The 24,379-nt window shown below is 39.2% G+C and overlaps 1 protein-coding gene across 2 annotated transcripts in view; it reads right to left on the bottom strand.

Annotated features, from left to right (window-relative positions):
* The window catches only part of PTER (phosphotriesterase related), a 33,843-nt gene extending 9,871 nt beyond the window's left edge, over positions 1-23,972 (bottom strand). Inside the window, exons 1-2 of one of the 2 annotated variants that reach the window (XM_047066235.1) lie at positions 23,508-23,972; positions 21,901-22,166 (exon numbers count right to left, since the gene is read on the bottom strand). In XM_047066235.1, coding sequence (XP_046922191.1) covers positions 21,901-22,166; positions 23,508-23,939 — 698 coding nt within the window. In that variant the 5' untranslated portion in view covers positions 23,940-23,972. The remainder of the gene's footprint in view (positions 1-21,900; positions 22,167-23,507) is intronic. The other variant, XM_047066234.1, reaches the window with a different exon arrangement.
* Positions 23,973-24,379: the final 407 nt, after the last annotated feature.

Genomic DNA, 24,379 nt, shown 5'->3' with positions numbered 1-24,379 from the left:
AAAATGTGCTCGGAATCTGGACGTGTCACCAACTCTCCCTCTACCCTCCTGGTCCAAATCACCACCATCTTTTTGGCAGCTGCTCTCTTTGCTTTTCTGCCTTTGGTCTAGTACTTTCTATTCACATGTAGCAACCAAAGTGCTATCACCACAACTAAGTCAGACCAGGTCTCTCAAGTGCTCACAACTCACCAGTGGCTTCCCATGTCCCTCAGAGACAAAGCCAAAGCCTTGCAGTGGCCCATGAGGCCATGATTGATCTCTTTGATGTGGTCTTGTAACCGCCTCATCTAAGAGAGGAATGGGGAAGGTAGGAATCCGTTTCTCCAGATGTCAATTACATATAGGTGCTACCTACGTTATAAATGTTATCTGAAGAACGTCGCTATAGGTGAAGATATCTTTCCAGAGGAAGGCTAACAGGTTTAGTAAGATTCATCTACACATGTAAGTTTCAGAAGTAAATCCGTGGGAATTATTCTGTAGGACAGCACATAGAAAGGAGTATGATTAAGAGGCAAATGGTCCTCCTATAAAATACTCTTAAAAATTTCATAGTCACATGGAGAGAAGATTTCTTCAGAAGAGGAACAAAAGCTGATATTTTGGACATTAGGAAAATGCAGTTAAAAACGAAGCTGAAAAATGTGCTCTCATGAAAATGTCAGGAGATAGATAGATGAAATCATACATTATATATCACGTATTATGTATTACATATTATTATTTTTACAGACATTTGGTAATATAACACCCTCTGGATAACTGAACATTAGGGTGAAGGTGACTAAGAAATGAATTCACCTTAATTCTCCTTACTGTTGCACAAAGTCTACGGGGAGAAAATAGTGTCAGTGATCATGCATAATGTTCAAGGAAAGTCCTGAAAAAAATCCCAGAATTTGGTATAAGCTATTAATGGGGGATAGTAGGTAAAGCAAGACAGTCAACACATAATAATCATCAGGTATTTAAAACAGCCCTATCTCATTTAATCCTTACAAAAACTGTATGAAGAAGGTCTGATCATCCCCATTTCATAGACAGGGAAACTTGAGACTCAGAAAAGTTAAGGAACTCAACTTCCAGACTGAGGGACTGAGAATAAACTTAGACTGTGTCTGTCTCCAAATCCATGTTCTTAGGCCATGTAGCCCCTTCTGTGTTGGGAGAAGCACCCACATCCATCCACTCGCCGGCGCTGAGACTCAGCTATGGCGAAGTGCACCCCATCACAAACTAGTAACCCTGCACCATGAATGTCTAACAAGGTGACTTAGCCACATTCAACTGACATTCCGTTGGATGACTTCCAGGGACTGTCAAGGTGCTACTGAAGTCACATTTATGCAAGTGACTTTTATATTTTCACTTGGAGAAAGGATTGACCCCAAATGTCAGAATGGTACCTTGGGAAAATGTACTCTGCTTGACGTCTTTCAGATGAGGATTAAAGAGGTCCTGGTCCTCCCGGTCATCAGGGATCTCGTAGGGCTTCTCATACAAGGTGTCAACTCTAATTCTGCTCATTCCATATTCTAGATCCATGAAAATGATATTCTTTCTTATTCCAATCTTCCCCAGCCTTTAAGGTAATTATTTTTCACCTCTTGCCCTAAGCAGTCAGTGGGGTGATTTTGAGATACAGAAGGGCTCCCGCATTTCATACTGGAGAAAGTTCCTTGTTCAAGGTGGATGAAGTGGTTACAATGTCGTTGTAAAATATCCTGGGATTTCCCAGGAAGAAGCTGAAATTTTTGTATCAAGTATTTGTTCCTGTCATTCATATTATATATACTCTTTCTCCTGTTGCATGTTTTATGTTTATGCTCCCTAACTAATAAACAAATTCTCTCTATATCAGGAACAGGCGTAAATTTATGACAGACATATTGCCATCAGCCACAAAGTGGTACCTGAAGCGATTTGGCTATCTTCATTTTCAGAATATGGTTATCATTCACTAGTGTTTTCAGGCTGGTACTAAATCTCATGACAGTTGATTCTGTTTGTCAAACTTCTTTATACTCTAGATCTTATCCGAGTGCTGAGGGGTTTAGTTTAATGTCAAAATGCATTCTGAGTGGGAGCAAGGAAGTCTGTGTGAAGTGATAGTTTAGACAAGGGTCGAAAGAACCAAGCAGCAAAGAATATGATCCGTGGGTGTGATCAAGATGATAACAGTATCTAACATTTGTCTTGGGCTTTCCAGTTTCAAAGAACTCTCAAATGCCTTCTTTCATTTCATACATTCAAGCACACCTTCATGAATTAATTCAGCAAGCATCTACTATCTTGTACTATCACCTACCTTGTGCTAGCCTCCGCTGGGAATACAGATATGAGGGAGATATTTAAGCTGCTGTCTTAACGAATGTAAAGCCAAAGGGAAGGAGATAGGTATTTAGACTAATAATTACAATTAAATGTGTTGAAAGGTTTTTTTTAGTACAAATGAATACAAAGTGTTGTGAAAGAAAAATGAAAAGAATAACTCATTTGGGTGGAGTCTATTGAATAGAAGATGATTCAGATAAAGGTTGGTGGGGTTCAGGTGTTGCCGGATGGATGATAATGAAGTACACCTGCTGAGAGGCAAGAGAAGAAAAAAGAAAAAGAATCTTGCTGTTCCTGATGATAAAGCTGTAATTATCAGAGCCAAAGTGCATGAGGGGAGGGCTTGGGTGGTGCAGTTGGTTATGAATCCAGCTCTTGATTTCAGCTCAGGTCATGAGCTCATGGTTCCTTAGTTTAAGCCCCACATAGGGCTCTGCACTGACAGCACGGAGCCTGCTTGGGATTCCCTCGCTCTCCTCCTGTCTCTGCTCCTCCCCTGCTCACACATGTGCTCTCGCTCTCTTTCTCTCGCTCTTTCTCTCGCTCTCAAAAATAAATAAATAAACTTAAAAAAATAATAAAGTCCATGAGGGAAGAGGCAACCATCCATCTATCCATCCAGCCACCCATCCATCCACCAATAAGAAGTTATTACTTTTGGGGCATCTGGGTGGCTCAGTCGGTTAAGTGTCCGACTTTGGCTCAGGTCATGATCTCATGGTTCGTGGGTTCAAGCCCTGCATCAGGCTTCGTGCTGATGACTCAGAGCCTGGAGCCAGCTTCAGATACTGTCTCCCTCTTTCTCTGTCCTTCCCCCTCTCACACACACACACACACACACACTCTCTCTCTCTCTCACTCGCTCTCTCTCTGTCTCTCTCAAAAATAAATATTAAAAAAAAGAAATTATTACTTAAAAATTTTTAAGTTTATTTATTTATTTTGAGAGAGAGAGCCCAAGTGGGGGAGATGAGAGAGAAGGACAGACAGAATCCCAAGCAGGCTCTGCACTGCCAGGGCAGAGCTCCACATGGGGCTCGGACTCAACAGACCTTGAGATCATGACCTGAGCCAAGGTCAACTCAGGCGCTTAACTGACTGCGCCACCCAGGCACCCCAAGAAACTACTGATCATCAACTTACAGGATGAGATATTAGTTGGCTAAACAAAGACAGCACACTGTCCCATCCTTCAAGAAGTTCAGTGTCTATTAGGAAAAAAGAGACATGCAAACGATTGTTTTCCAGACCTACCAAGTCATAATAAAAGTACTGCTAGGAACGGGGCTGGCACAGAGAAGGAGATAACAAACCCTTCTTGGCTCCTTCAGGAAAAGCTTTCTTAAGAAGAAAACCTCTGTTGAACTTACTGTGTTTGCAAACAGACTCTGCCGAGTAGATAAGGGAGAATGGAGTATTCACAGCAAAGGGACTAGCTTGTGTGAGAAGCATGTAAGAATGATCAGCACAGGGCACTCAGGGTCACAGTCGGGGTGGCCTTGGTCCAAATTTGGTGTGTGTACTGGAGTCCATGGGAGATGAGGTGAAAGGATGGGTAGAGGCCAGATGACCAAGATATCTGGATTTTGTACTGAAGGCGAAGGGGTCATTAAAGAGCTGTGACTCAGGGTGGAATGTAATCCAGTTTGCACTGGAAATATCAAAATTGGTGGCCACGTGGGCGAGGCGAAGGGAATGATTCCTGTTTGAAGATGATTACAGTAGTTCAGAGGGCAGATGAGGGCCTGAATTAAGTCAACAAGGAAGGAATGCATAGGAGGGGTTGTATTCGGAGATCTTCGTACAGTAGACAGGTTTCATCATGTGGGGGTGCAGGGAAGGGAGGAATTTAACACCTGGGTGAATAATGCTGTGTTCGACCAGAATAGGGCACACAGCAGGAAGAGGAAGCCACGAGTCACTGTCCCCATAGTGACAGCGATGGAGAAGGAGAATCAAAGGCCTGTCTTGGGCAGTCGATTAGATATTGGTGTTGTTAAATGACACCAAGAGCATGGGAAGAGCAGGTTCTGAAACTCACAATCAGCTGGTGAAATCATTTTACCACATATTATCATTATTATATAGAAGAGGAAACTAAAGCTTGGATCTTTTGAGTGGTCAAGTATTCCTACTCCAATTGCAGTTCACTTTCCATTACACTGCATTGTTGACCATGTTGTAATCCATCAGCCAGTCCCATCTGTGAATTCCTGGGCCTAGAGACTTAGTACCATGAGGGCAGCGCTAATTTGAGATAAGACGAGCTCACGGCCTGATGCCAAGAGAAACACAGAATACACTGAGTGCTAAAACTAATGAACTTGACCAAGTAATTTTTTAGAATTGGCACAGAAATACAATAATAAGTGGGTGTGTATACACAACTTATTTATTAAAAACAATGTTGGGGTGCCTAGGTGGCTCAGTCAGTTGAGTGTCCGACTTCGGCTCAGGTCGTGATCTCATGGTTCTTGAGTTCAAGCCCCGCGTCAGGCTCTGTGCTGACAGCTCGGAGCCTGGAGCCTGCTTCCGTTTCTGTGTCTCCCTCTCTCTCTGCCCCTTCCCACTTGAACTGTCTCTCTCTCTCTCTCTCAAAAATAAATAAAAAATGTTTTAAAAGTTTTAAAAAACAATGTTGAATTTTAGTGACTGATTATTATAAAAATTAGTTATCACCAAAGTAATTCCCAAAATAACCTTTTAATCTCTGTCCCCACTGATTTCCTCAATTTAAAAACCAGTGGATATTTGTACAGATAATGTTACATGGGATTCTTTATTATTTTATAAGAGTTTTTCAACAACTCCTTAAGAGAATTCCTAAGCTCACTGAGAGCTATCCATGTAATAACTTATGTATGTTTAAATATAATGTAATGTGTTGAAGAAATTAATATATAAATTACTATAATCTAATAAGTTCAATATTAATACAATTCTAAGACACTATTCATATATGTTCATATATTGCTAATGGCACTTGCACCTAATAAATCTGAGAAATTCTTAATTGATAATTTTCGTTTATTTTTAATGCCAAAATAGAAACTAAATAGAATAAGTTGGGTTTTTTTTTAGTTCCAGTGTAGTTAACATACAGTGTTATATATACAATACACTATGTGCAATATAGTGTTTCAACAGTTCCATATGCTACTTAGTGCTCATCATGGTAAGTATACTCTTAACCCCCTTCACCTGTTTCAACCCCTGCCCCTGGCAGCCATGTTCGTTACCTAGTTAAGAGTCCAGTTTTTTGGTTTGTTTGCTATTCTTTTTTTCCCCAATGTTTGTTTGTCTTGTGTCTTAAATCCCACATATGAGTGAAATCATATGGTATTTGTCTTTTTCTGACTGGCTTATTTCACTTGGCATTTTACTCTCTAGATCCATCCATGTTGTTGCAAATGGGAAAGATTTCATCAATGGAAATTTATATATACACACACACATACACACACACACACACAGACACCACTTCTTCTTTATCCATTGGACACTTGGGTGGCTTCCGTAGCTTGGCTATTGTCCATACATAATGTTGCAATCAACATAGGGATGCAGCTATCCCTTTGAATTAGTGTTTTCGTATTCTTCAGGTAAATGCTCAGTAGGGTGGTTCTGTTTTTAATTTTTTGAGGAACCTCCATACTGTCTTTCACAGTGGCTGGACCAGTTTGCATTGCCACCAACAATGCATGAAAGTTCCTTTTTCTCCACATCCTTGCCAACACTTGTTTCTGACTTTGTGTATTTCAGCCGTTCTGACAGTTGTGAGGTAATACCTCATTGTGGTTTTGATTTGCATTTCCCTGATGATGAGTGATGTTGAGCATCTTTTCACGCGCCTGTTAGCCATCTGGATGACTCCTTTGGAGAAATATCTTTTCATATATTTCTGCCCATTTTTTAATTGCAGTGTTTTGTGTGTGTGTTAAGTTGTATAGGTTCTTTATATATTTTGCATGTGAACTCTTTTTTACTGGATATTTCATTTGCAAATATCTTTTCCCATTCAGTAGGTTGTCTTTTAGTTTTGCTCTTGTTACCTTTGCTGTGTAGGAGCTTTTTATTTTTATGTAGTCTCAATGCTTTATTTTTGCTTTTGTTTCCCTTGCCTCAGGAGACATATCTAGAAAGATGTTGCTATGACCAGTGTCAGAGAAATCACTGATGCTTGTGCTCTCTTCTGGGATTTTCACATCTCACATTTAAGTCCTTGACCCACTTTGAGATTTTTATGTGTGCTGTAATGACCCAGTTTCATTCTTTTTCATGTAGCTGTCCAGTTTTCCCAGCATCATTTGTTTTTTTCCCCCATGGCATACTCTTTTATCCTTTGTCAAAGGTTAATTGACCATAAATTTTTAAGTTTATTTCTGGGCTGTCTGTTCTATTCCATTGATCTATATGTGTATTTTTGTTCCAGGACCATGCTGTTTTGACTACTACAGCTTCGTAATATAACTTGAAGTCTGGAATTATGATAGCTCCAGTTTTGTTTTTCTTTTTCAAGATTGCTTTGACTATTTAGGGTTTTTTTGGTTTCATACGAATTTTAGAATTGTTTTTTTCTAATTCTGTGTAAAATGCTGTTGTTATTTTTATAGGGATTGCACTAAATCTGTAGATTGCTTTAGGTAGTATGAACATTTTAACAATATTTGTTCTTCTAGTCCATGAGCATGGAATCTTCCATTTGTGTTGTCTCCACCTTCTTCTATCAGTTTTATAATTTTCAGAGTATAGGTCTTTCACCTCTTTGGTTGAGTTTATTCCTAGGTTTTTTATTATTTTTGGTACAACTATAAATGGAATTGTTTTCTTAGTTTGTCTTTCTGCTGCTTCATTATTAGTGTATAGAAATGCTGTGGATTTCTGTGTATTATTTTGTATCCTGCAACCTTATTGAATTAATTTATCAGTAGTTTTACCAGCCTGATGGTGGAGTCTTTAGGGGTTTCTAGAAATAGTATTTTGTCATTTGCAAACAATGATAGTTTTACTTCTTCCTTACTTATTTGGATGCCTTTTATTTTTTGTTGTCTGATTGCTGTGGCTAGGACTTCTAGTACTATGAGGAATAGAAGTGGGGAGAGTGGACATTTTTGTCTTGTTTCTTACCTTAAGGGAAAAGCTCTCAGTTTTTCCCCAGTGAGTATGATGTTAGTATGATGTGGGGTTTTCGTACAAGACCTTTACTATGTTGAGGTATGTTCTCTCTCACCCTACTTTGTTGAGGGTTTTTTTTATCATAAATGGAGGTTGTGCTTTGTCAAATGTTTTTTTCTGCATCTGTTGAAATGATCATATGGTTTTTAACCTTTTTCTTCTTGATGTGATATATCAAACTGATTCATTTGGAAATATTGAACTACCCTTGCCTCCTGAGAATAAATCCCACGCTGATCATGGTGAATGATTTTTTAAAATATATTGCTGGACTTGGTTTTCTAATATTTTTCTGAGTATTTTTGCATCTATGTCATCAGAGATACTGACCTGTGGTTCTCTTTTTTTGTGGTATCTTTATTTGCCTTACGGTTAATGTAGGCCTCATGGAGTAGAATTTGGGAGTGTTCCTTCCTCTTCAATTTTTTTGGAATAGTTTGAGAAGAATAGGTTCTAACTTTGAATGTTTGGTTGAATTCACCTGTGAGGCCATCCAATCCTGAACTTTTGTTTGTTGGGAGTTTTTTGATTCATGATTCAGTTTCATTGCTGGTAATTGGTTGAAGTTTTCTGTTTCTTCCTGCTTGAGTTTTGGTAGGTTATATGTTTCTAGGAATTTACCCATTTCTTACAGGTTATCCAAAGTTTGGCATATGATTTTTCATAACATTCTCTTATAATCATTTATATTCTGTGGTGTCGGTTGTTATTTCTCTTCTGTCATTTCTGATTTTGCTTATTTGAGTTCTCTCTCTCTCTCTCTCTCTCTCTGTCTCTGATGAGTCTGGCTAGAGGTTAATCAATTTTGTTGACCTTTTCAAAGAACCAGCTCCTGGTTTCATTGATCTGTTCTATGGTTTCGTTTTGTTTTTTTAGTTTCTATCCCATTCATCTCTGTTCTTATCTGTATTATCCTTCCTTCTGCTGGCTTCAGGTTTTGTTTGTTCTTTTTCTAGATCCTTTAGCTTTAAGGTTAGGTTGTGTATTTGAGATTTTTCTTGCTTTTGGGGGTAGGCAGTAGTGCTATAAATGTCCCACTTAGAACAGCTTTTTCTGCATTTCAAAGATTTTGGCCCATTATGTCTTCATTTTCCTTTTCCTTTTGTTTCCATGTGATTTTTGATTCCTTTGATTTCTTGGTTGACCCATCCATTGTTTAGTAGCATGGAATTTAACATGCATGTATTTGTGCGCTTTCCAGGTATTTTCTTGTGGTTGATCTAGTTTCATAGCATTGCAGTCTGAAAAGATGCATGGTATAACTTCAGTATTTTTTAATTTATTGAGACTTGTTTTGTGGCCCAATATGTGACCTCTTCTGGAGAATGTTCCATGTGCACTTGAAAAGAATGTGCATTCTGCTGTTTTAGAATGGAATGCTATGTCCATATGTATTCGGCCCATCTGGTCCAGTGTGTCATTCAAAACCACTGTTTTCTTATTGATTTTCTGTTTGGATGATCTGTCCATTGATGTAAGTGGGGGGGTTAACATCCCCTACTATTATTGTATTACTATTGATTATTTCCTTTATTTTTGTCAATAGCGGCTAAATATATTTGGGTGCTCCCATGTGTAGTGCATGAGTACTTACATTTGATATATCTTCTTGTCGGGAAGGACAAAGATTGTCCTCTTTGCTATTATTCGGTGTTCTTTTTTGTCTCTTGTTGGAGTCTTTGTTTTAAAGTCCATTTTGTCCAATATAAGTATCGCTACCCCAAGTTTCTTTTGACATGCATTTGCAAGATGTTTCTCCATTCCCTCACTTTCAATCTGCAGATTTCTTTAGGTCTAAAATGAGTCTCTTGCAGGCAGCATATAGATGGGTCTTGTTTTTTTGTTGTTGTCGTTTCTGTTTTATTTAATCCCTTCTGCCACCCTATGTCTTTTGATTAGAGCATTTAGTTCATTAAATACAAAGTAATTATTGATATATATTTTTTATTGCCATTTTGTTACTTGTTTTGTGGTTGTTTCTGTAGATTTTCTCTGATCCTTTCTTCTCTTGCCCTCTCTCACGGTTTGCTGGCTTTCCTTAGTGATATACTTGGATTCCTTTATCTTTATCTTTGCGTATCTATTACTGGTTTTTGATTTGTGGTTACTCTTAGGTTTGTTTATAACATCTTCAGCATATAGCAATCTACATTAAGTTGATGGTTGCTTAAGTTTTAACCCATTTTTTTTGTTCCTTTCCCTCTATCTCATGTTTTAGGGATATAGTATCATATTTTATATCCTTTTATTTTGTGAATCCCTTGGCTGATTTTTACAGATGTACTTATTTTTACTGCTTTTATGTTTCTCACTTTTCCTACTTTTGCTTATCGTCTTTCTTTTCTACTCAAAGAGTCCCCTTTAACATTTCTTGTAGGGCTGGATTAGTGGTCATAAACTCCTTACCTTTTGTTTGTCTGAGAAACTCTTTATCTCTCCTTCTATTCTGAATAATAGCTTTGCTAGATAGAATAGTCTTAGCTGCAGATTTTTCTTCTGTCAGCACTTTGAATATATCATACCACTCCTTTCTGGATTGCAAAGTTTCTGTTGAAAAAACCGCTGATAGCCTTATGGGGTTTCCCTTATATGTAACTGTCTTTTTTGTTGTTGCTTTTAAGATTTTTTTTATCAGTACTTTTTACCATTTCAATTACTATGTGTCTCAGTGTGGACCTCCTCGTGTTGATTTTGTGAGGCATTTTCTGTGCCTCCTAGACCAGGATATCTGTTTCCTTCCCTAGGTTGCAGAAGTTTTCAGCTATTATTTCTTCAAATACATGTTCTGCCTCCTTTCCTCTCTCCTTCTTTTGGGACCCCTATTATGTAAATATTATTATGCTTGATGGAGTCACTGGGTTCCCTAAGTCTATTCTCATTTTGCAAAATTTTTTTCTTTTATCTGTTCATCTTGATTACTTTCCATTACTCTGTCTTCTAGGTCACTAATTCATTCCTCTGATTCCTGTAGCCTGCTGTTTATTCCAACTAGTATATATTTTTAAATTTTATTTATTGTGTTCTTCATCTCTGATTCATTCTCTTTTATCTCTTTGTTAAGGATCTCGCTGAGGTCCGCCACTCTTTTCTCAAGCCCGGCGAGTATCTTTATGATCAGTACTTTAAATTCTCTATCAGGTATATTATTTATCTCCGTTTTGCTCAGATCTCTTGCTGTAGTGTCGTCCTGTCTTTCTCATTTGGAACATATTCCTCCGTCTCTTCCTTTTGTTTCCCTCTCTGTATCTGTTTCTGTGTCTTGGGAAAGTCAACTATATCCCCTGTCCTTGAAAGTAACGGCCTTTTGAAAGGGCTTGTAGTGTCCCGTGTTACCCGGAACCCGGCGTTCCAGGAGGTGTCTCCTATATGTGTTGCATGTGCCCTGCTGTTGTGCCCTGGCTGCTCTCTCTCTCAGGTCAGCTGTCTGCGGAGGCTCTCTTTGCCTCTTGTGGGCAGTGTTGGGCCCCTGGCTGGCGTGAGGCACGCACTTTTAACAGGGTGCACGCCGGGAACCGCGGCTGCATGGACAGGGCACACGGTTTTAACAAAGTGTGGCTCGGGCTTCTGCAGGGCCTCCCTTCAGGCCGCTGCCCCTGCTGCCGCTGATGCCAGGACCAAGGCCCCACAACGTGTGCCGGTCAGGAGACATGGTGTTGGCAAGGCTTGCAATGCTCTTCTGGGGGAGGGGACCCCAGCACTGGGACTAAAGCAAGCAGGACTGGGAAGAGCGGATCCACTGAAGCACAGGTGGGCATGGCTTGGTGTAAGCGAGTGAGGTGGCCAGTGGCAGTGTCACGCTTGTTCCCACAGGTGGTTGTGTGTTTATTCTGGGGGGCGGGGTGGGAAATGGAACCTGACAGCCCCTTTGTTCCTGAAGGGGTCTTCCTGGTGATCCCTGCCCCTCTGACGTGCTCTGAGATGGGTAAATAGCGCTCCCTTCCCATTTGCTGCAGGCATTTTTCAAACTGCCGCTTCCAGGCTCTATCTCCGTGGGCTGCTTGTTGTGCTGTCTCTTTAAGGACAAGGAGTCAGCTTCCTATCTCCCTTTGGTTGTCCCAGAACTGAGTCCTCTGATTTTTCAAATTCCAGGCTTTAAATCCCTCTGGTTGTAAGAACTTACAAAAGTTGGCCCTTCTTGATTTCAAAGTCAAGTGTTGCAGAGATTTTTGTCTTCCCTGTACAGGCTCTCCCCGCCCTCCCCGACATCGTCATAGTCTGTTTCTCTCCCCTCTCCACGCTGATGCCTCCCCCATCCCCTCAGGACAGCGAGTCCCTTTTGTTCCACACCATGCCTCCATCCTTCCTACCCTCTCTGATGTGGTCTCTTCTCTACCTTTAAGGGTAGAGTTCGTTCTGGTAGTCTTTGGGTCATTTTCTGGGTTATTTATGCTGCTGTATTATCGAGATGTATTTGTGGGACCAGGCAAGCCTCCTACTGACTAAGGCAGATTCTTAATGTGTGATCTAAACATTGCCTGTGGTTAGCAAGTATAATTTGTTATTTCAATTAAATATTTCCCAGAAACTTTGGTTTCACACAAACTCAAAACCGTCCATTATTAGGGTGCATTCACATGAACACACTTGTTTATTCCGTGTATGAATTTTAAAGATTCACTTATCTTTTTGTGTCTTAAGGCATTACTTTTACAGCACAGTCTTTTCAATGTTAGAAAACCACTGGGAATGAAAAGCAATAGAAAAACAGTTCAGATTGTTATGTATTCATTGTATTCCCCGTCACCTACATCTGAACGAGCATCTTCCTCCTGCCTGGTTCCACACCATGCAGAGATATTAAATGACATCATAGAAGGAATGACGTCACACTTTCAATATTATGACTTAAGGGTAGGCTTACGCAAAAAGAACAGATGGCTGCAAGAGAGAAAAACCCTTGTTTAAATTAGACTAACACCAGAAGTTGGCTCTGAATTGCGAAATGTAATTAAAACTTTATTTTAAAATACATTTCACAGTTTATATACCCTAGGAAGAGCTTTTTACCATATGAACTTTCCAGCTGCCACCTAGCACAAAAGAGGTTGCATTTTTCATGTAAGGCGGTCCACAGTTCAGGGAATGATGGTATTGAGAAAAGTAAAGATAAATCTCATAGACATGGCAATCCTATTTGTTAAAATGTCACATTTCATGGGAATGGTGTCAGAGTCATGAGAAATTACTTTAGAAAAAAAAATTACCGGTAGAGCTTTGGGTGGGTATAATGTGCTGGAGAGAATATCTGACCAATGCCTTCTTTGGCCCTGACGTGGGCTGATCTGCCCAAATGTCTGTAAAGAGTACGATTTGGGATACTCCACAAATACCAATTACCAGCATTACTTAATTGCATTTTATTTGGCATTACTCGTGTATATTAAGAAGTTCTACCATGGGAGAGGGGAAGGAAAAAAGAAAAAGTTAGAGAGGGAGAGAGCCAAACCATAAGAGACTCTCAGAAACTGAGAATAAACTGAGGGTTGACGGGGGGTGGGAGGGCGGGGAGGGTGGGTGATGGGCACTGAGGAGGGCACCTGTTGGGATGAGCCCTGGGTGTTGTACGGGGACTGATTTGACAATAAATTTCGTATTAAAAAAAAAAGAAGTTCTGCTACATTTCAATCTGTCAAACATTTGTCTGCACTTTGTTTTTTTCTTATTGAATAGGTCCTGCAATGAAAAGAAATCCATGGTAAACAATAACAGGGGAGGAATGCACATAATGCATTAAGGGTTAGAAGTAGTTTTTCTTAACCCCCTTTGACAGATGAGAAGGACTTGAAGGCTTCAGTGACTTTCTCAAGACCAAGCAAATAAGTGCTGTTGTCAGAACTAGAAATTAAGCCACATGACGCCCGTACCCCGTTTCTCCATTGTCCCATGCATAGAATATAGAAGAAAATAGATACACACACATTGATGATGTAGTTACTTGCCGATATCCTCACACAATGGTAACCTGATATGTGTTCGGTGTATGTGTTTCTGTGTCAGTGAGTGCTCCCTACAAACCAATGTAGACTTTGATATAAAATTCAGCCCCAACCATACAAGTTATATACATGTGGCCATAATGACATGCTTTCAAAGCATCTATTTTTTTTTCTTTTTTCTAGTTTTTCTTTCCTGTCATCTGCCACAGAGATAGCAGAAGAAATATCAGAGGACATTAGTAAATTTTAAAAAGGGGTGTGTTATTAGTAAATATTTCCTTTTTAAAAAAACTGTCATTTGCTTGTCAGGCCTCTACTTTGTGGCCTGAACTGTTTCCTTTAATTTTTCACTCCATGGTAGGATCTGAGCCAATATGACTAAATAAGTTCTCTTTACTATAAATAATGTGCACAATGTATATACTATCCAATGTGTGTACTCATTCCTCTCAGGCATGCTCTACTTATGCACATAATGCATGCATATGCATAATGCTAATAATAAACTGTTAAGAAATACAGCATTGTACACGCAGGATTCTAAATGTTATAAACCATTTCATGTGCATAGCATTCCAATTGTTCTTTCTTTAAAATGCCGTACTATTTAAGTATATAAGGATGTTTTGCTCAATTTAAGTTTGCAAAACATTTGCCTGGAATTGTTTTTGAATGGTTTCACGTTAATTCACTAGGATTCCTAGGAATTAAAAGTGTACAGTTCCAAGAATCCCGGATAATTTTTTTGTGGCTTTTCAAAGGCAACCTTAAGGTTAAAAGTCACCATAATTATAATTCAGTAATCATTTTTTTAATGTTTATTTATTATTATTGAGAGACAGAGAGAGACAGAGCATGAGCATGGGAGGGGCAGAGAGAGAGGGAGACACAGAATCCGAAGCAGACTCCAGGCTCTGAGCTGTCAGCACAGAGCCCGAGGCGGGGCTCGAACTCACAAACCACGAGATCGTGACCTGAGCCGAAGTCGGACGCTTAACCGACTGAGCCACCCAGGTGCCCCATAATTCAGTAATCGTTTTGAAGGCAGAGAATATGTTGTTCCCTGCTACTTTCCACTGTCTGGTACATGGTAATGAGGCGCTCAATAAATATTTGTTGAGTGAATGAATAAATGAATGAATGCAGTAATATTCTACCCGCTTACTTCATCTAATTAAGTGCATGAAAAAATATATCAAAATTGTAACCTATAAAGAGGTGAATCTGGCATGAATAATCAGAGGTACGAAGAATAAAATGTGTTATTAGCCCATTCCCTGAGCTTTCCCTTTTCTTTCAGAACCCTGGGGTCAAATTCTTCTACCTTCCACAGGGAGCAATTTTCAAAGAGAGAGGTGGGCTATTTTCCTACACTTGATTATTATTGTGCCCCTAATCAGACTCTGGGCCCTGGATTTCCATCAAAGTTCTGTGGTTTGTTAGATAGATAACCAAGTAGAAAAATGATGGAGGCATAGCCACCTGTCTTTTGCCCTCCCCGGGACTCAAACTTTAATCAGTAAATAGTTAGTACCCAAATGCCTTCCAGCCATATTGCTTTACCCAACTTTCACTGGTAATGAAAGAATTGTGTTGTCACAAAAATACCTACAGCTACTCTATAGTACATTAAGGATAAAATTTCCTTGGAGATGAATTGCAAAGAGACTATCCATGGGGTATCCTCTTTAATCATATACACCAAATATTAGACCAGGGGCAGACACAGGGCTGTGATTACATGCCAACTGGAAATGTAGATAGAGTTTCAACAGGGAGTAAAATTATACTAAATGATTAAAAGGCATAAAGCCTTTGTGGATTAACAACCCAAACAGGAACACTTAGGTGCTGGTGTTATTTTCCAATAACTGTTGACTTTGGGTGACTATAACTGTCAAGGACAGCCCCCTGCAGTGTTCCCTAGGGCTAAATTCACAGCAGTCCATAGGCGCATCCACAGACCCATATTTCTTAAAGAGAACAGATGGTTAGGGGAGGGCCTAGACACCGAAGCAGATTTATCTTGTCAGGTTGTTATCTCCAGGTAAATGACCGTAAGCAGGTCACAAATGGTCACATGACAACAATGTGGTTCAGAGGTGTCCTGAGGTGTCTGCCATTCATTAACTCTTCCCTCTCAGGGTCCCAACTGCTCCTTTTGGATAGGTAGATAACAGTTTTGCTATTGTTGTTGTGTTGTGTTGTATTGTGTGTGTGCGCGTGTGTGTGTGTGTGTGTGTGTGTGTGTGTGTAAACATACATTTTAAGATAAAATGCCTTATGCATGAATGCTAGTGAAGATTTATATTCCTTCCAAATATTTCACTGCTTTAACGTGATTGTGTCCATGCTGGAATATTTTATTTTGTATTCTGAAATGATAGAAGTCTTACCTCTGAGGGCATAAATGCACCAATTTTACGCATGGTCAAGGCTGAGCGCCAGTCCTGGGGGAGACCCCCGTGTTCTAAAAGCAGCCACAGGGCCGAGCCAGCACCTTTACTGGTTACCTGGCAATCAGAACAGACGGTGGGTTCAGAACCGTCTCTTTTATGCCGAAAACGGCACGGTGGGAGAAAGGAATGATTCTGTGTTTTGTTCCGTTTTGTTTTCCTGGGAGGCCTTGTTTTCAGAATGCTCTTCTTTTTTTGTATGTTGTCTGTGCATTTTGTTGCAGGAAATACATGCTCTTTTGTGATTTGTCCCCATTATGAAAGCTGCCCTTTCAGTACAGATCAGATTGCGTGCACAGCCCAGCAGACCTCAGAGAGTCTGTGAAAGGCTGACCTAGTCAAACGTCAGCCTGGCAACTGTCTTGCTGTGAACACCCACATCAGAAAGCTAAAGTTGCCGGCATCTGCCTCCCTGATTATTTTTTTTTTCTGTTACTTTATTCCGTTTGTTTTTCTAAATGCACTACTTTTTCTGAAGCCATTTTGCCCAGTTGCCTCTCACTGAAATGTTCCTACTTGTATGTATTTCAGGCACTGGAACCCTGCATAGTCCCTAATATAGGTACAGAATGGGTGGCTGTTTGAGAAATGGTCTCAGGATTTTCTAGGATGCTCTGAATCTGTCTGATGCCGGGCCAACCTCTCAGTTCCATCCTGAGCTATTCTAGAGGGAGGCACTGGGATGGCAACCCCTGAAAATCAGATAATGTACCTTTGTTAGTTTAAAAAAAAAAAAATATATATATATATATATACACACACACACACACACACACATATATGTACATATATATGTTGTTTGATCTTATGAGCAAAATTATCCTACTGTCCTAGGACTTAAGATTTATTTCACAATTTCCAACAAAAGCTAACTTTCTACTAGGGCCAAGCATAATTTTCTAACTTACCTACATATCTAACTATAGAGAGAATTAGAAAGATTCTTCTTTACGAATCACCATAAGGCGGTTCAAATAGTATGGCGGACTAAATGTTCAGAGAAAGCCTCTCCAGCATAGTGCATGTAAAATACTGAATATAATGAAAGGGGAAAAATAATCATATTTTTAAATGCTTGATTAGGCTGGTGGGAAGTAAAGGACTTTCTCATGGGGCAGAAACAACAAGGGAGCAAAGAAACTGAGAGGTAAGGGGAGACCTAGAGTGTTTATTTGCCTGGCAGGTGGGGGAGAGGGGTAGGTTAATGGACAAAAGGGAGACAGAGCCCAGCCTGGATAAGGCAGGAAGTAAATTGGAGAACACAGTTCCCATCAGTACATAAAGGGAGGGCTCCCTCACCCCAGACACTACCCATGTGGGCAGAATAGGTAAAAACCTGGTTCACAGAGGGAGTCTTTGGTGATATGCCTTTCTCAGTATTGTCTTCTGGTGAAAGGGAAGCAGAGTGAGAAAAAATGTCTCCAGTGAGAATCCATAACCACAAGCCCACACTCACTGAGTTTAGGGGACAGAATTCATAGAACCTGTGTGGTTCGAAACTCTTCAAGTCAAAAGTTTAAGCAGTCACACACATACAAAAAATACTGTATGACTTGAAGGAGGTACCTGGAGTCATCAGATTCATAGAATGGTAGGTGCCATGGCCAGTGGGGAGGAGAAGTGGGGAGTTGTTGTTCAATGGGTACAGAGTTTCAGTTTTGCAAGATGAAAAGAGTTCTGGAGATTGGTTGCACAACACCGTTGAACTTGATACCTCAAAATGGGTACAATGGTAAATTTTATACTATGAGCATGTTGCCATAAATAAACATTTTTTTTATTTACAAAAATTGAATCTAAAGTAGAACCAGATTGGCAATGCCCCCTAACTGCCTATAAGAAACAAACAAAACAAACAAACAAACAAATGGGAAAAAAAACCTTCTAACCTAGGACTCATAATAATTTCCAAGGAATCCAAGATCACGATAACATTTTTTTAATATGAGAAAATAACCTCACATGAATAAAAGCCAGAAGAACCAACAAACTATAAAATCAGGCCTTAGAAATTAGATTTATTGATTACAAGGTAAATACGGTATGTTTAATATTTTGTTAATTTTTTTAATGTTTATTTTTATTTTTGAGAGAGACAGAGAAAGAATGAGAGTGGGTTAGGGGCAGAGAGAGAGGGAGACACAGAATCCGAAGCAGGCTCCAGTCTCTGAACTGTCAGCACAGAGCCCGACACGGGGCTTGAACTCACGAGCTGTGAGATCATGACCTGAGCTGAAGTCGGCCGCTCAACCAACTGAGCCACCCAGGCGCCCCTATATGTTTAATATTTTTTAAAGATTTAATTGTAAACATATTGAAGGAAAAAGAAATTATCAGAATTAACCAAGCAGATGTAAAAAGTAAACAAATAGAACTTATAGAATTTTTTTTGAAAAGACTACGGTTTTAAGTTTTATGTTCTTATTTTTTTTTAAGTTTATTTATTTATTTTGAGAGAGAGAGAGAGAGAACAAGCTGGGAAGGGGCAGAGAGAGGGAGAGACAGAATCCCAAGCGGGCTCTGCACTGTGAGTGCAGAGCCTGATGTGGGGCTCGAACTCATGAATCGTGAGATCATGATCTGAGCCAAGATCAAGGGTGAGACCCTTAACCAAGTGAGCCACCCAGGTACCCCTATTCTTAATACTGTAAACCAAATTGATAGGCTAGGCAACAGATTGATTTTGCTGGAGAGGGAAGTAGTAAATAGGAAGATAGAACTTTAAGAAAAATAGTTCAAATATGCAAATGGATGGAAATATGAAGGAGATGTTAAGAGACCTGCAGAACAGGTAATAAGACCCTACATGTATCAAATTGGAGTTTATGATGCAAATAACCAAGAAGATACAGATAGAGTGATATTCAAAGAGACAATGGCTAAAGTTTTCCAGAAACAATGAAAACTACATTTTCATATCCAGGAATCCCAAGCATACGCCATAAAAAGAATTTCACACTGAGATAGATCATAGTGCAAATACAGACTACCAGAGACAGGTTAAAAACAGAAAGAAAAAGGCACGTTACTTCAAAGGAAGCATAATTAGATTCAGCCGACTTATGAACGGCAGTACCATATTTCAGTTGAAAATGGAATATCTTTAAAGGGCTTAGAAAAACTAACTTTTAATTAGAATTGTATATTTTAATTAATTATGATAAATTGCCTTTTCCATTTGATTACCTCTTATGAATGAAGGAATGAAGGCATTCTCAGATACCTATATGCTAAGTTTTTATTACCAAAACAGATACACATCAAAGGATCTTCAAATGATGTACCTTAGGAAATTCAAGGATAAAGACCTGAGATGTAAGAGTAAATGGTGAGCAAAGAAAATTGCCAGCAGAAAGGCAAATCTAAATATACAGTGACCTCAATATGTCTTATGATAGTAAAATCGTGTCTAATCACTGGGATTAGAAAAAGAAAATAGACACACATTCTGGAAAAAAAACAGTATAAAACTTAGATGGTAGATGATTGAAATTGAAAGGTTCTAGGGTCTTTGTATTACCAGGAAGGTTGGTAAGAAATTTATTATATTTAAAATTTGATATGTTACATTTGATACATGTTACATTTTCTATCATAACCACTGATAGGATAGAAATAGTGTATATACCTTCCAAAGTATTAAAGGGGAAAGATAAAATAAGGAGGTGAAAAAAATCAGTAAAAGACATCAAGAAAGAATGACATAAACTATGACAAAAAGAAAAGGTGGGGTAAACATTTTAGTAAACATGGTCAATGTATGTAAACTGAATTTTTTATATAAAAGAAGAGACTGGGTAAGATCCCAAACCCAGCCACATGCCCCTTATGTAAAACACATCTGAATTATAAAACTAATACAGAAAAATCAGTATAGTCGCACTAGCATCAGATAAAACAGCCTTTCAAACAAAAAGCGTTACTCAAATTACTAGAGATAAAGCAATTCAATATACATTGAAATACATTTCAATTCACCAGGAAGGTGAAAAAACTTGTGACAGCATAGCTTCAAAATACACACACACACACACACACACACACACACGCACACACACGCAATCAGAAGCTAAAAATCCACTGTAATAGATTTTAACATACTGCTTTTTGTAATCAATCAGTTGGGCAGTCACAAAATCAGTAGGAATATACAATATTTGAACATGGTTAATTTAATAACTGTAGTCTAATGGACCTATAGAGAGCATAATCGTAGCAGGATACAAATGTTTCCAAGAACCTAAGAAATATTTATGAAATTTAAAATATATCTTGCTCGTTTGCATGACATACTTCACATTGTTTAATGAGTATTAAAGAATCATCTTTCTTGATTAGAGACACTACGTATGTTCTGTATCATCAAAGGTAACATGATCAAATACATTATTTTAAATTCGCATGAACCTACCCTAGATCTCATGGCACATGGTAGAGTGAAGATTCAAAAGCAGGTGTCTCTGGGTCCAAAGAGTCTCTTCTTCATACTGTGGTGCACTATGTCTACGACGGGGATCTAGAAGCATCCCTGTATTTTATCAGTATGACCAGAAGAGTTTGAAAATAGCCACGTATGTACTGTTCTTGATACTAACCCAGTTGCCAGGAAAATTGCCTTTACCTTGATGTTCTCAGTCTCTCCATTAATATTGGCTTCTCTATTCTGCCACAGCTATCACTTACTTTTCTCAGCACAGGCTTTTATAATATTTCTATTAAGTAGAAGCATTGTTTCAGTACATTCTGTAGGACTGTGAGTTTATTAAATAGCTGAATGCCAGGTGTGATTATGAGAATTTACCAGTCTGTTGATATGGCTTTATTCCAATGTACAAGATAGAAGTAATTGTAATGTATTATTAGTCTCATTTGTACTGTGTTAATTCCTTAATCAATTTAATTCGTTAATCAAAGGCTAATGTCTAGCCTTTGCAACACTGTCAGGCCTTTTCATAAAACAAACTGTGGTCAACACCTGTTCAGATAGTCATTTATTCTGCTTGCTCCTACACATCTAATATAATGTGTTGGGGGTTGAGTGGTGGACTCCAAAAAGATCTGTCCATGTTTTAACCCCTGCACCTCTGAAAATGATCCTCTTTGGGAAAAGAGTCTTTGCCGTTGTGATGAAGCAAAGGGTCTCGGGATGAGATCATTCCGGGTTATCTGGGTAGACACTAAATCTAGTGATGTGTCCTTCTAAGAAATAAAAGAGAAGACATAGACAGATAGGAAGAAGCCATGTGAAGAAAGAGGCAGAAACTGAAGTTATACGGCCGCGAGCCAAGAATGTCTGGAACAACCCGACAACGGAAGGAAGAAGGAAGGTAGTTTTTCCCCTGGAGGCTTTGAACAAGTACAGTCCCACCAGCACCTTCATCTCAGAGTCTGGCCCCCAGAACTGTGAGAAAGAAATTTCTGTATTTTAAGTCACCCAGTGTCTTCTAATTTGTGATAGCAGCTGTAGAAAACTAAGAATACTGCCAGACAAATCATTATACCTATTACTATCATGTTTTCTAATTGCATTTGCAAAATTCAGAGGATTCAAACCACCAGTCACAACAGCAAACTTGAATGTTTACATTTATGGTTTTCTTCTCAGGGTGAAACCATTCACTTTCCCTTCCTTCTATATTTGCAGAGAAATTTATCCCCCAACTGACAAATACTGAGCATGTACAATTGGCACCTACTGTAATATCAGAGACAACGTGCATAGAGACAGTTATTATGAAGAGTTGGGGAGGACTCAGTAAATTAAAAGGAATTATTTACACAAAATACCTAGGACACTAACAGACCCAGAGTCGGGACACAAAAATGGCAGCAACGACTTTTATTGATGTCTATTGCAAAACATTATAAATACTATCATCCAGGTAGTTAGTGGTTTTCTCTAAGTGATTAGTATTTCATTAATCTGACGATACTATTTATTTGATCATCCATAATCATCTGGTGCCTTGGGACTTATTTGGAGATAGTCTGCTTACCTATCAATGTGGGACATAACCGTTTTGGAGACGTCTACACCTGCTTCTTGCAACACTCGGATAATCTGAAATGGTGCGCTTGGGTTCCTTCCAGGATGAATAATAACAGGACAGCCGAGCTGAGCCTGAGCATGAGCTGTTGCCTGAAGAACCTTCTTCTCACTCTCTGCCAGAGGCCAGGAGCAACCAATTTCTCCAATGACCCCACACTTGATGCTAGTTCCATCAGCTCCATGGAGAATTTCATTAATGAGGACATCAGTAAGCTAAGGAAGAGTGGGAAAGAAGATACTTTACAGATTGTGGAATTTATCAACCCATAGTCACCACAGTGTGGGAATGAAATTTAATCATTTCGTCATTCGTGCTTTAAAAAATCTGCTCGACATCCATTCAGCGAATACTGGCCAATGAGAAAGGCCAAGTCTCAAATTCCACAAGTTATTCTAAATCAAAGACTCAATAATATCTTACTGTGATTATTTCACAAGAAATTTGGGGCTTTAGAAAGCTATAGGGAAAAAGATGTGACTTCATGCAAGTACATTCAGATGAGAAAAAAAAACAAACTGTAATTTAACCTGAGGAACATCTAGAGCGTAAAAAGACTGCCCTTGAACATACGTCCACTGTATTAACTGATTCTTTAGTTCTCCCTTATTTATGCAGCCCTTGGTCCCATACAGCATAGGAGAGTCACAGCACATGATATTAATATCATATTTTTTGGTTCATATGTATATTTACTACTAAGAGTGGTTGGAAGAATGTATGATAGCTGACTTCAGGATAGTCTTCAAATAATAGACATATAAAAACATAACGGGCTGATTGGAAAATCATGCAAATAAAGCTTTGAAATATGAAGATTTTAATAATTGACTGATTCTTTGCAAACACTATGGGTGACATTCCTTGCCTATCAAGCAGATAATGGAAGACACGTACAAATGAATACAGTATGTATAAACACATTAAGTTACTATCACAGAAAGAGAGCACATGTATATGCAAAAAAGACTTGTGGTTAATTCTTTCTTTTTATCTCTGAAAGATTTACTTCCTTCTGCCCATTCTTGCCTCAGATCATATGATAACAAAAACAGGAATGGATTTTCTTGCACCACCCCTCCTGTTTTGTAAAAGAAGGAAACATATTCGCAAATGCGCCAAGTCTCTGCCTGCCAAGTTTCACCCTGCAGTGAATTTTTATTGCTGGTTATTATAAAATCCAACAAGAAAATTGAGGTTACATAACTGAAGTTTATAATGGAAAAATGAGGTTTACAAACAGACTGTGGCACCACCACTGAGCACAGACACAATACATACAAATCTAAGCGTTCACACTTTGGGTTTTCCAGTGACCAGTGGGTTAAGAGCTCCTTCCTTCACACTTTTTTTCTTCACGAAATGAAATGTTCCTAATTTGGGTCCCAACTGGCAGATGCCTTTGCTAGCTAGCAAACTTCTGTAGCATGCCCAGCTACCTCTGAGTCAGTGACATTCTCCAAATGTAGGTGACACACAGGGGTAATCCGACGTCTGGAGTTCTGGCTTTTCTGAGTTTACGTGCAAACATTGCTGAACAACTTGGGGCTTCTTACCTGTTCCACTGACATGGCTCTGGTGTCTGGAGAGTGAGTTGCGTCCACATAAAATCCAGCTCCAGATATGATATGGACGCCGGTCTCTTCGGCAAGCCACTTCAAAGTCTTCACGTCTCGGCTGATGCCAACAGTAGTGTTCTCGACCAAAGCCCCTCCACCGTTGGCTTTAAAATACAACAGTTCTTCCCTGATGGCTTCCGTCTCCTGATTCAGCTGAAGATTCTCCTTATGGGAATAAGGGTTCTTTTGAATCCAAAATAAATTTTTCATCATAATAGGTTCTTCGGAGGTAGCTTCGTAACGTGGAGGAGGTGGGTAGTAACAGCAGTCAAAGGTCATTGTCAAATGTTCGTGGGTCAGAGTGCGGCCCAGTTTGCCTGGCTCTACCAGGCCCAAAACAGTTTGGACTTTCCCACTTAAGGAGGACATTTCTGATGATACCAGGAGATGCTCTGAAAAGAGTGTTTTCTGGAAAAAAAAGAAAACCATAATCAGAAAATTTAACACACACATAAATTCTGTCCATAGGGGATGGGAGGCTGTGAATGTATACCCGTGTAAGAAAGAGAATCAATGAGACTAGAGATATGGTCCCATTTATCACCCTGCCAAAGCCAGAGTCAGTCTCTAGTAAATTGTGTAAGTTCACCGCAGCCTTAAGTGACATGCATGGTGTTAAATGTCCCCCGGCCACTTCCACTGGGACTCCTCTGCCTGACTTAATCCCATCCTCATCTACTGAAAATATTTCTTGGTGTTCAGCTCACATTTTCCTTTTGCTTAATTTCATCTCATTAGTCACGGGTACACACTCTTGGTCAATTCAACAGTAATCTCCATCTAAAAAAACTCATAACCAGTAAGTTTTA

This window comes from Lynx rufus, unplaced genomic scaffold (genome assembly GCF_022079265.1).
Source record: "Lynx rufus isolate CCGP_SWC_20201006 ecotype Redwood Valley unplaced genomic scaffold, mLynRuf1.p SCAF_7, whole genome shotgun sequence".
Taxonomy (NCBI): Eukaryota; Metazoa; Chordata; class Mammalia; order Carnivora; family Felidae; genus Lynx; species Lynx rufus.
Note: the sequence above shows the minus strand (reverse complement) of the source record. Positions and strands in the feature narration are given on the sequence as shown.